Below are 12,846 nucleotides of genomic sequence, written 5' to 3'. Positions count from 1 at the left end.
CAGCAATGTTTCTAACAGAAATTTTCTACTGCAGTTTGCAATGCGTTTTTTTTGCATTACAAGAGGCTCTCTTGGTTTAAATGATTCTTGCCCCAACTCTGCCATTTGTTTCCATCCTCGTGCCAGGAACTTGGGCAAGAATGAACAATAGGAGCTGCTTAAATCAGCAGGGCCATCAAAAGAAAGCATGTCAAATCATCCCAAATCTTACTCCTAGTCATTCTGCTTGGTTTTTACATTAGAACCACAAGGTAGAAAACTCCTCCAAAAATGATGAGGAGATTCTACTCAAATATTTTGTAAAAAATATAACAGCTTTAGAGAAAAATGTATTCTTTAAGGTTTTTTGAATTTCTATTTCTTCTTATTCTTTTATAACTTATAAAGACAATTTACACTCAGAAGGTAAAGTGGGTTAAAAGAAAACCTTAATGTATAATTCAATTATTTCTTTATTAGCTTTCTTTCTACATTCAATACCACATTTCAGACACTTAGACACTTTCTTAAAAACAACATTGCAAAAAATGCCAGTTTATGAAAGACAAACTCATTTCATGGTGAAACACCTCATTTAAAGATAAAAATGAATGAAGAATGGAAATTGTAAAACATTACATCTGCTTAATGCTTGCAATTTTTAAAAAGCTCATTTAATATAATTTTTTTTAATATGTCACATTGTAGCTAAACCAGCAGGCTGAAACTCATGAAAACTAGGTAGCAATGTTGGCTTGTTTACAAGTGTCTAAGAAAGTCATGAACTTTTCTTTACTCAAATTTCTTCTGCAATCACTCTGAGTGCCCACAGCCATGATTATGCCTACAGAATTCACCCAAGACAGGAATCTGCAAGGCAAAAGCCTCAAGGCCAGCACAAAACCGGTTTACTTAGTTCAAGATCCCACATCATCTGATCACAGTTGGTCTATATTTTTTTTACCTTGGGCCATGTGGGCATTCTCAGGACATTCCATTCATTTACCCAGGCCAAACATCTCTCTCACTTTCCAAAATAGGCATTTGGCATTTGGCAGTCATACTTGGCCCACCTCCTTTGAAAAAACAGGAACTAATACACTATGACAGTGATTCTGCTTAACTGCTACAAAAAACTGCCAAGCCCCATGCAATCAATGGAGAAAGGTAAGTACAGAAGTGCAAGTCATCTCTGAACATTCCCCCTGCTTCACTCCATTGACCTTATTAAGAACTGGAGTCCAGCAATTGTTGACTAGATAGTCTGACTAGATAGGCTGTCATGAACTACACCACCACAGTTCACATCTCAGAGCTGGTAGCAAACTTAGCAAACTACTGTGCATGGTCCCAAGAAACTTAAAGCACACTTCCCTTTCAGTGGCACAAAGGCATCCCAAGGCATTCAGATGCTTTTGAAAACGTTTCATTGATAAAAGAGGGGTGATAGTCTACATTTTTAATATTACTTTCCTCTTAAAAGAAATTCCTGCTTCAAAGACCATGTCTTAATAGCTGCAAAAAATTCTTAGGAAAGTTGCTTCTCATCAACTCTGAGCAGGAAGAATTTGGTATTTTATCTTTTAAGCATATCTTAAAGTGCACAAAAATAAACAGAGATCTTTGTAGCTGTGCATTTCCATTGTTTGATATGCTCATTTTACCTCATTTCTTGACTCCTCAAGCAGGTCATTAACTCTTGATAAAGTCTGTAAGTTAGTACTATAAGTTATTTCTTATTCTATTGGTCAAAAGAAGCCCTGCAACTGCAGAATCTAATGATACCTGATTTCTACTGGGTTGTTTTTTATGATGAACTGTCTTGTTCTCCTCTGATGTCCAGTTACCACCTATTCCTTCCACTCATTGTCTAATGGCTGGGCACAAGGTATAATGAGCCTGGACTGAACAAAAGCTATGCATGTTCATCTACTCAGTGATGAACAGTCAAAAGCAAATGGCCTTTGAGGCTCAAAAAGTCCTTGAGATACAGACTGTGCAGGCTTCTTATGCAAATTCACCATTTTTGAGACCTCTGTTGCTTTGTTAAGTCCAAACAAAGTTGTCAAAGAGGAGAAGGAATGATAGACCAAAATGTACACCATCATTCCTTATGGAAATGCAGTTTTGGAAATTCAATTAAAATAATAAATACATAAAAAGAAATCTACAACTATTATATTATATGCAGCATATCTGAGAAATTACTCATGATGCCCACTCCCATTACCCAGGGTATTTTTTGGGCTTTTTTACCGGTTGTCCATTGTTCAAAAGGTCTTCTTTGAATCGAAGTTTTCTCTCCAGATCCTGAATTACAGCATCTTTTGACCCTTGAATCTCTTCATCTGATGCTATCCTAGCAGTTCTGCCTGTTTTCTTGGGAAATCCCCTGCAAAACAGTACAAAAAAATTCATGAGCTTTCCTGAAATCATTGGTATTTTGTAATTTATCTGGAAACACTGCTATTAGTGAAGAAGCAACATTATGTTTTTGAAATTAGAGCTCTGACATCTTTCTTACCATGCTGTCCCTACTAAATCACATCACTGATTAAATGGTTACTTTACAAAGTTAAAACTATGCTTTATTTGTGCCTTGGTTAAAATATGGCTCAGGATTGCTTGGCTGTGGCTGTAAACACCAGACACACAGATGAAACTCATGAGCAGTGGAGATAAAATGAAGTGAGAGGATACATGAAAGCATGACTAGATAAGCAGGGCTGGAAGATAAGCTAGGTTCCTATGAAGTACCAGATGAATAAAGATCAGAAAGATATTAGACAAGGCATTTAATTATTAATTTCTTATATTATCTACTAATTCCTTGTTACAACTTTGCAATACACCATGCATGACTTCGTGCATATTCTTCGTGTTTATTCTCCATATCTCTGTGAACAAATACTCGTAAAGCATCATGTAAATGTTGTTTCTGAAAGAAGAGCCTTTCACAGAGTGTAGGTTATGCTGGAAAAAGAAAAATCATCCCTGTAAAGCAGTTTGCAGCAGCAAGATTTCCCAATGGAATAGCAACCATTTAGCAGTTTGCATACACAGGGCTAAGCACTCCCCTTACCAGCCTACAAGTTATGATTACACTTTCGGGAACTGTCACTCCCATTTTCTGAAATGGTACAGGAAATTTTATTTTTCAAGACTGTACTAATATTTAACACTTCTCAGTAATTTCATGAGGGCTTTATTGCTGGAAATGTCCAACAAGGGTGGTTTCTACTGAAGATCAGTTCTTAACACAGTTGTGAAGAAATCAACATTGCTATCATATTTGAAACTTGTAGCACACCCCATTTCTCCAATGAAGTCACACATTATTGTTTAAAACACTGATCCTGGTTCAATATTAGTTTATGGGGGTTTTTTTACCTTCATTGAGTAAACAGGGCTCAGCCCATTACATGGGAATGCCTTATGTAAAATATGGAATGGTGTCAAATAAATTGACAAACACACAAAAGCCAGAGATGGAAAAAATCAGACTAGCATGTAATTGGTAAATTTATTTCCAGTACACATCTTAATAATTTAATTACTGATATCAAAATGTTAAAGAATCGTATAGAGATAAATTTTCTTGGGTATTGTTCAGTACTATTTTTCTATAACACAGTTACAGAAACTTCATTCTTCAGCAAGTGCTTTCAATGGTAATTTTTATCATTACCAAAAATGAAACAATACACATGTGCTGTTAAAAGCCAAAAAGGAATTAAGTGGATAGATGAGAAGACAATAATTGGAAACGTTTCTGTCTAAATTCCTAAAACATTTCATATTCTGTTACTGTAAGTAAAATGTGAAAATGGTGAAGTTCTGTGAAAAGAACTGCATTTTCACATAAAATGACAGCAGAAAAGCAGACATTTGCCTAATGTCACAAAGAGACAGAACAACATCGCTCACCCTAGAAATACTGGTCTGCTAGCTGGAGATCACTAAGTAAAACAATTTGCTGAGCTTTTGGCTGCGGATCTTCTCAGTCACAAATATCAAAGAAAGTCTCCTCCACTCTGTTTTGGGGAAGCGATCAGGAAAACTATCCCATCTACAGGGAGACAAGAGAGTGCTAAGAGGAAGGCATAAAATCTCTCCAAGAAAGTGATGCTTCAGTAACTCAAGAAATTTGGAACAGTAAATGTAAAAGAAGATAAGGAAGAAAAATGGATAGGAGAAGGTGGGAAGAGGGGATTAGAAGCTAATAACCTTCAAGAAGACTGGACCATCTGCTAGAAGGCTAGTAGGCTAGTGGAAAGGTGGCATCTGTTACTTCCCTTGCAGTCTTTCCCTTCACCTTCCAGCCTTTAACCCACCTAGCCAGCACTGCCATGGAACCGAGTTTCATTACTTTTCAGAAAAGGCACTCACCAAAACCCAAACACCAACCAGAACAACACCACCACCAAAAACAAACAAACAAACAAATCAAAACATAACAAAAAAATTCAGCCAACTTCAAGGCAGCAAATTTCAAATTTGGCTTCACCTTTGGCTTTACCCTGTGCCAGCTTTTAATGGAGGCATGCATCCTTCCTTGAAAATTCCAAGTGATATATTAAGAAATATCTTTCATTTCACATTCTCAAAAATTTCATACTTAAATGATAAAGAGTTTTAGCAGAAGAGGATCTGCTTATGCTTGGGACTCAATACAGTGCAAATGTGAAATGTAGAGTTTACCCAAATAAGTCACAACAGTGTATAAAAAGAGGGATGACCTAAGTGCTCCGGAGTGGATTTTAAGTAACAAGTGAAAGCATTTTCTGAAGCATTATTGTTTATCTCTGAAAACAAAAACCCCTAAGCAAGTACACCCATTTTTTAAAGGGGAAGGAGCGCCAAGAGAATTGCAGGTTAGTAAGTTCAGCATCCACACTAAATGCAAGAAAACAATATTACAGTCCATTCCTAAACAATGTAGGATAATAAGGAAATGAAAATTTAATCATATCAAACCTCATGTTTATCTCTTTGTCAGGTCGAAGGGCATGCAGATAAGCAAAAAGAAGTAGCTTTGATACACTACAGTTTATGGCTACTGAGTTAGCCTTCAGGAGCTGCAGTAAGTTCCCTAGTGAATCAAGGAAACAAAGTCCAGATGAAGTTTGTATTATATAGCTGCATAACAGTTTGAAAAAGCTATTTTGAGAGAACAATGATTTATTTTTCTATCAAACTGGAAGAATATAGTCCAATGAGGTCTTTCAAAGGTCTCTGCATACTAAGTTCATTACTTAGGGTTTCAATCTTAACAATGGAAAAGTGAAATAGAAAAACGTGTTTCTTAAATTGGCTGATGACACTGAACTTGCAGTGGTTGCAATTCATTTGTAGGTAACAACTGCCATTTAAAATAATCTTCATAATTTGTCTAAAGGTGGTCTACTGATGAAACTCAGGAAAATGCTCAAAGCATGATAGCAATGCAAATGGAAAATTAATACTAACATATTAAGCATCTCTTGAGAATCTATAAGATTAAAACTTGAAAATTATTTCAAAAGGGAAATAAATATAATTCCAGGACATGTCAGCATAAGACATGAAATTTATTTCTTTTCCTTTATTCTTTACTGTTAGACACTGAATCCAGTATTACCACTGCTCTTCGAGAAAAAATACAGCAAACTGGAAAACTTTAGAACAAAAAAAAACTGTCTAAAAGCATAGCTTTTGTGACAAGCTATGTCACACACACACAGACATTCTTTTTTTAGTTGGGAAATTAGGAAAACGAAAATAGGCAAATCAAACATAAAACATCAGAAATCAGACAATAGCTGACATCAGAAAATAGCTGGTATTTAATGATTCTCCATGTCCATTGAGGATACTAATTGACAATAACTGGGACAAGCTTAGACAAAACTATGTAGAACTCTCCTTTCCCTACCCTACAACAGTGACAGTTAAACCCTGAAACATATCATGTAGGGAAGCTAAGGAATTTTGTTTAAGAACAAGGTATGCAAATATGTCAGCAATGGCCTGTGTATCCCTGGTAACTTTGAACAGGAGAGGCAGACTCCCTAAGAACTTTCCAGTTCTCTACTTAAGTGTCAGAACATCCTGAGCTTTTCACAGTCAGCATGGAAGAGTCATCCAAAACCTGGTCAAGGTAACTTGCCTGAAAAATAGATTATCTCCTCTTTATTTACATTTATAAATAAGTATCTTAACAAGGAAGTAGCTGCTTTAAAAATTTAACTATAAAAATGAACACCAATCAAAATTTTTCAAATGCCTTTAGAAAGCTTCTCTCTTTCCCTTTTGGGACTATTTTAAACTCGAACAAAAAAAACCCCAAGAGGTGCATAAGGAAATGTGGATCTTCCTGCAGAACCTTTATTTCAACCCCGTTTTCAGAATCTCTTTCTCTAAATATATACACTTCAAAAACTGTACATAAATATACACATATATACATACCCCCACAGCAAGTTAGCTCTTAAGACATATGTTCTTGGGATGAATTCCAAAATGAATAGAAGGCAATGGCAACAAATAGAAGGACTTTAGTAAATCTATCCTCCAAAGCACAGATCCTTTTAGCCTGAGAGATGGTTTGCATGTCAAGACAGCCTGGCAGCAAACTTTCTTCAGCTGCTTTTGCAAATATTTTTCATCATCCTTACATGCCCTTATCTGGATGCACTTAGCTCCTAAGATTTGTGTCCTTAGTGACGCATGAGCTTTCTTTCTGTCTTCTCTAAGGGATAACATCAAGCAAGAAAATCTGCCAATTGATTTATGTTTTCTGTACGTTCATTCTTTGCCCGATGCAATTTGCAGATATATTGTGAATATTAAGCTAGCAGGAGATAGCTAGAGAAGGTATATTTCGGAATGTTGACAGCATTAGTCTGAAGCACACAACCACCACCACCACACAAATGTGCAGAGAAACTAACAGCCTTGAGAATTAGGCTGCAATTCACATGGATTTTAAGCACCTCTGAAATATGCGTCACTTAAGGCAGTCAGGGGGCCTGAATACAGGCGCAGATAAAAGCACAAATGTCTGAACTCTTTTGGTTTGAAAGGGTGCAGTGAAATTGCCAAAACTGTCATCTTAATTCACACAGAGATTTTTGACAGCAAGGTTTTTTGCAACCTCGGCTTGGCTCTCTTTAGTTTTGAATACTTGCCCTGACATTTGTTTAGAAGGAAGGCCAAACCAGCAGTACTTTTCATGTTTTAATTACACACAGTGCATGCTGGATGCGATTCCCTCTTTTCCTATGTACCTTTTACAGTGTAAACAAGGGCAACAGGCTGGCTGCTGTTATCCTTCCAAGAGCAAATTCTTGTTTGCAGCCAATATGGCCCAGTTTCACAGAAATCCAAATCAATTCTCTGGTACTGAGGTAATGAACACTAGCTTGATTTTTTCCTTTAAAAATAAAGTCTTCCAAAAATACAGCTAATTCCTGCCCATTTCACACATTTTTTTTACTTACTGTAAGAGCAAAGTTACTACAGGCCCTGTAACAGGTCACAAACCTTGAAGCTGCAGCTTCACAGTAAAATCAGTTTAGTCTGATCTTGTCACAGCAAGACCATGAAGACCAGGAACTTCAGCTCTGTCCAGTAAAGTGACGTTAAATGTATCTGAATTAGGGGGAATGTCTGAGGCACAGACCTGACTAAGGAAGACTTGCAGTAAATGGAACAAATGTACAAAAGTTCAATTATTTCTGCCAGCCAAGGTTCTGAAACTGTAGTTGAAAAAAATAAACAAATCATGCTTCAGTATTGGATGGGGTCAAGGCTGACATGAATAATATATATATTTCTGAACAAGTTTGATCCTGCTTAATGATTAGATAACAAAGAGTATAACTCTCCTACAAACTGCATGACTACCACTAGGGGTTTTTTTCCTCTAAAGCTTACGTTTAAAAACACATTTTTACTCATTAAGATAAGAATTACTACTTCTTCATTCCCCATTTGGTTCCTTCCCCCAGGCAAGTTTTCCCTCTGCTGCATGCTGCACTGGTTACCATAGATATATAAACACCATTTGCTTTTCAAAAGATGTACATGTACTTTGATATCAAGTTAAAGAAATAATACTTATTTTGTAACCCATAATCTTATCTGAAATTCTGGTTGTTACCAGCAGTATGCCAGAACTGATGGTTAAGAAGAAACTACTAAAGCACTGGTTGCTCCTGAGTGTAGAAAAGTCTGGCACAGTCCTCATAGTCCTGAAATCTAGAGAAGAACTTCCAGAAACACATGAAGAAAAAGCTACATATAGGGATCCAGTTTTTGAGAAAATGTGTTTTAGGATTTTTGTTATGTTATTATACTGTGTTATTGTATTATTCCCTTTCATTGTACCCCCATTTTCCCTTATTTTCCCTAAGCTTTCGAAGCCTGCATTTCTATTGGCCAGTTGGTGCTGCATTGCTGTACCGACCTTATATGGTCATTTCTTCCTTATATAGATATACTCCACCCCTTGTTCTCCCTATATGGTCCTAGTTTGCATACTCTGCCCTTGCTCCTCCTCAGTTACTCCCCTTGTTCCAGTAAGTTCTGCTCCTGCCCTATAAAAGGCAGGAGCCATGTTAATAAAGTGTTCCATTTTGCACCTAACATCGAAGTGTCTGAACCCTCATTCCTATCAGGCTGTTGAGGACACTGAGAGCCTGTTTCCTGCAGCTACACTGGACTGAGAAAAGATAATACATCCAAAGTATTAACCTTTTCTCCAGCTGATGTAATGCAACTGATTAAAGTCTCCACATCTATCAAGAACTGGACCTGGCTTTTATACTCATAGATGTTTTTGTGGCATTTAGGTCTGTTTAAAATAAAGAAGTCTTGAAATTGAGTCCTCTGAAAAGAGAAATCTGCAGACCAAAACAAAGCAGCAAAGCAATGCTGTGAACATCCTCTCTTTTCAACAGGGAAGTATGTGTACTAATTCTCTTATTAAAGTTCACTGTCATCTTACAATATTCTTAGTATCTGCAAATACAATTTAGAAAAAAGGAACTGGATAAAAACATCTTGAAAATTAAGACTTCCAGATGCAATGATTGTCAGGATACTGTTATTTTGGCTAATGTCTGTGTGTCTGCATGTTACATCCTTGATCTCTAGTTTTGCGCAACTTCAGCTGATCAGGTCTGGGGCACAACCTGGATTTCAAAGTTCAAACGGAATAAATATGCATTCATCACATTTCAGAAAACTTGACATGGGTATGTATTTTATGATAATCAGGTGCATATATCTAATAAAAAGGTGTTATACTGTACAAAAACAAAGCCCCCAATATGAGCTGTTTCTTAGCACAATCAACAAGAATTGGTCTAATATCACAGATAAACCCCTCAGGTGTTGGTGTAACAGCCCGTAGTATCCAAGCCATGGGAAAAGAAAATTTTCAAGAAAATTTAAACAAAAATGGTTTAACGGACAGAAGCAATAGCTTAAGAAAATTGGGGTTAAGAATGAATGCAAACCCTATTATTCTCTGGAATTTTTCCAGTTACAGCAATACTTGTCTTCAGATATGTTTTCCGGAGATCCAGGAATAACTCCAGATATGACTGAATAGATAGCAAAGAGAGTTGAAGTGAACTCCTCAGAAGCAAGGAAACACCATGACCTTTCACCTCAGTTGGATGTCAGTATTCTTAATCAAGGTACTTCCTCCTACGTATCACTATTTTCACATCAATAATGCTGCAGATAACCTCAATTTTTACAGCCATTACAGGCAACAGGAAAAGTCCAGTCTACACAGGACAGCAATACAGTTTACTCTAAAATAAAAGCTGGCATTTGTGCTGGAAGAATGTTGAAAGCTGTAAGATAAAAAGATGGAAAGTGTATTTTTTCCTCAGAGTGGTCACCATCATTGCTACTTGACTAAAGGAACATAATGGTTACTAGTATTTTTTCAATTCCATTTGAGACAGAATGCAATGGACAAGTCACAGTACACAGCTGCAAGAACAGACCAGTAGCTCTGATTCAAAGTGGGAAAAAGGGCAAATCTCTTTCTGATGTTGCTGTTCTCATGATTCCCATAGAATCTCCTTTAAGATTTGGATTTAAGGTTCTAAAGCTCATTGAGACAGCAGTTAAATTTATTGTGTAGAATGATAAAAGCATCTTATTTACTTACGTTTTACAAGATACTTTAGAAATCTTGTGTTCAAACAATGCTTTCTTTTTCATTTTCCATTCCTTTTCCAGAAAGTAGTAAATCTATATTCACGTTCTTTCACCAATTCTGCACAGTCAGATTTTTTTCCTGTTTGTAACTAAGGCAATATTACTGAAGATATCTACTTTAAGAAAAGGTCTGCTTTAAGGAAAAGTGTCTACTTTAAGGAACATCCTTATTTTTTAATGTTGTTTTCAAAAGGATATATGTATAGATGACAATACATGTTTTTTATACTTAGAGATTCCATTTCTCTAGATTGGATAATTCTACACATTTTTGTAGCAGGTTTTATACTTTTATTATTTCAATATTCACTAAATAGAATCATAGAATCAGCTGGGTTGGAAAGGACCTCTAAGATCATCAAATCCAACCCTTGATCCAATACTGCCGTGGTTACTAGACCACGGCACTAAGTGCCACATACAGTCTCATCTTAAAAACCTGCAGGGATGGAGAATCTACCACCTCCCTGGGCAGCCCATTCCAATGCCTGATTACCCTCTCTGTAAAGAATTTCTTCTTAATATCTAACCTAAAGCTCCCCTGGCACAGCTTAAGACCGTGCCCTCTTGTCCTACTGCTGGTTGTCTGGGAGAAGAGACCAACCCCCACCTGGCTACAACCTCCTTTCAGGGACTTGTAGAGTGATGAGGCCTCCTCTTTTCCAGGCTGAACAACCCCAGCTCCCTCAGCCTCTCCTTATAGGAATTGTGCTTGAGTCCCTTCCTTGTTGCTCTTCTCTGGAGCTGCTCCAGCACCTCAATATCCTTCCTGAACTGAGGGGCCCAGAACTGGACACAGTACTCCAGGTATGGCCTCACCAGCCCTTGGTACAGGGGAATAGTCATCAATCCTTCTCATGGGATTATTTTTGCTCTCAAAAATGCTCACGTAAACCTACAGTGTATGTGCTTACCTAGAATTTTTAAGTATGCTTATTTCTGTTCTTTCACATGTAATTTGTTGGGGTTTTTTCTATGAACAGTAAAGACCAGATTCTAGCTTCTACAGACTTAACTGTAAATGAAACCCCCTCAATCCCATGTTTCTGTCACATTAACTCTGCTCCCTAAAAGTCTTTTTTATCCAAAAACTAACCTGAGTTAGTTTTCTTTAGTCAAAGGAAAGAACTGAGATTTTTAAGAACAGTATCCAATAAACTTACTTCAGACAAGTTTTACCTCAGAAATAACTGACAAGTGCTCCTAATTCCCTTAAGTTCTTAATTAGCTATGCAGTTCTACCAGTACTTTTGTTTAATAATACTATGCTCTGACTAGATACAGAATCTACCAACTTTACTCCATTAATGAAAAAAAGGTTATTCCCAAAGCAAGCTTGTTCAGCTAAGACCACCATAGTCACAGCTTGAAAATGCCGGTCACTACAAAGTGTCTAGAGCTTACTGGAAAATAGAGATATAATTTATTCAATGGAAACATTCACTATAAAATTGTTGCAAATAAATGCTTAAAATATTTAAAGATGAATTAGTAGGTACTAATGACACAGAGCTGCTTTCTATTGTTTCAGATGTCCAATAAAATGTAGTAAATTCACAAGTAGTTATTCTAATAACACAAGCAAGGCTGTAAGACCATGTGCTTTTGAAAAAAAAACATAAAACCCCCATCCCAAACAAATAAATAAGCCCCAGTGCAATGTTTCCAAATCTATCCAAATCTAACTGGAAAGAATATTTATTCATTGGGTCAAATTGTTTTAGCAAATGCTGTCACTTCCACAGAGTTTCAGGGTCCAAACCCAAGGAAAATGTCAACACTCAGCTGAACCATTAGCATGGTGTTTACTGTTCGTGGGTTCACAAACAGAGTACAGGTATTGAAGAGAAAGTTAGAAAAGTTTTCTTAGAATCATAGAATGTCCTGAGTTGGAAGGGATCGATTAGGATTGATGCCTACCAAGTACTCATTCTGAGGAGCAGATCTGTAGTTGTACCAAGATTTAGTAATGAAAAAAGCATTGAAGTTAAATGGCGTGACTAGGATTTCAGATGCTGAGAAAAACTTTGAATGCTCCGATATATTCCTTGCACCCAGTCTGTACAGCACACTGTCAGGAAACACTATCACCATCTCAATCAATAGATCTTGGAGATCATGGCATGCTTGTTGAGACGGCAGGCTGAGGTTGTAGAATACTGTGAGAGGCTCAGAAACTACGTCTGAGAAAGATAAATGTGCTAAAGAGGATTTGTGAGGATGGAGCAAAAGACAAGTGATACTGGCCAAAAAAAGAACTGAGACTACAGCACAAAGCAGAAGAGACCTAAAGCTGTGGGGGAAATGGATTGCTCAGAAGTGGTATGAGAATTATGGGAAACAATGATTTACTCAGCAAGACACACCAGACATTAGTAACCTACAGAGTGACATGAAAAAGCAGAAGCCAGGGAAAAATTGGCATCAAAGATACACAACAATAGATTATGGCTTCTTTTGCATCACACAGTACATCTTTAACCATGTTTTAGTGTTATAATTCAGATGTCAAATGCCCACTATGTGTATATATATATACATATGTATATATACATATACATGAATTATACACACATACGTTCAGTATAGTTAACACGATCCAGCTCCCATCTGGACTATATTTCCTGAGGGAATGCAAACCAAACA

General features: G+C 36.9%; 1 protein-coding gene across 6 annotated transcripts in view; it reads right to left on the bottom strand.

Moving 5' to 3' along the window:
• The window catches only part of PALLD (palladin, cytoskeletal associated protein), a 199,785-nt gene that overhangs the window by 22,766 nt on the left and 164,173 nt on the right, over window positions 1-12,846 (bottom strand). For all 6 annotated transcript variants that reach the window (XM_017816543.1, XM_017816540.1, XM_017816544.1 and 3 more), the window contains one exon: window positions 2,236-2,371. In XM_017816543.1, the coding sequence (XP_017672032.1) occupies window positions 2,236-2,371 (136 nt within the window). The remainder of the gene's footprint in view (window positions 1-2,235; window positions 2,372-12,846) is intronic.

Source organism: Lepidothrix coronata, unplaced genomic scaffold (assembly GCF_001604755.1).
Source record: "Lepidothrix coronata isolate B3197 unplaced genomic scaffold, Lepidothrix_coronata-1.0 Scaffold56, whole genome shotgun sequence".
In the NCBI taxonomy this organism is placed as follows: Eukaryota; Metazoa; Chordata; class Aves; order Passeriformes; family Pipridae; genus Lepidothrix; species Lepidothrix coronata.
The sequence above is the reverse complement of the archived record's forward strand: the minus strand, read 5'-3'. Positions and strand labels throughout refer to the sequence as shown.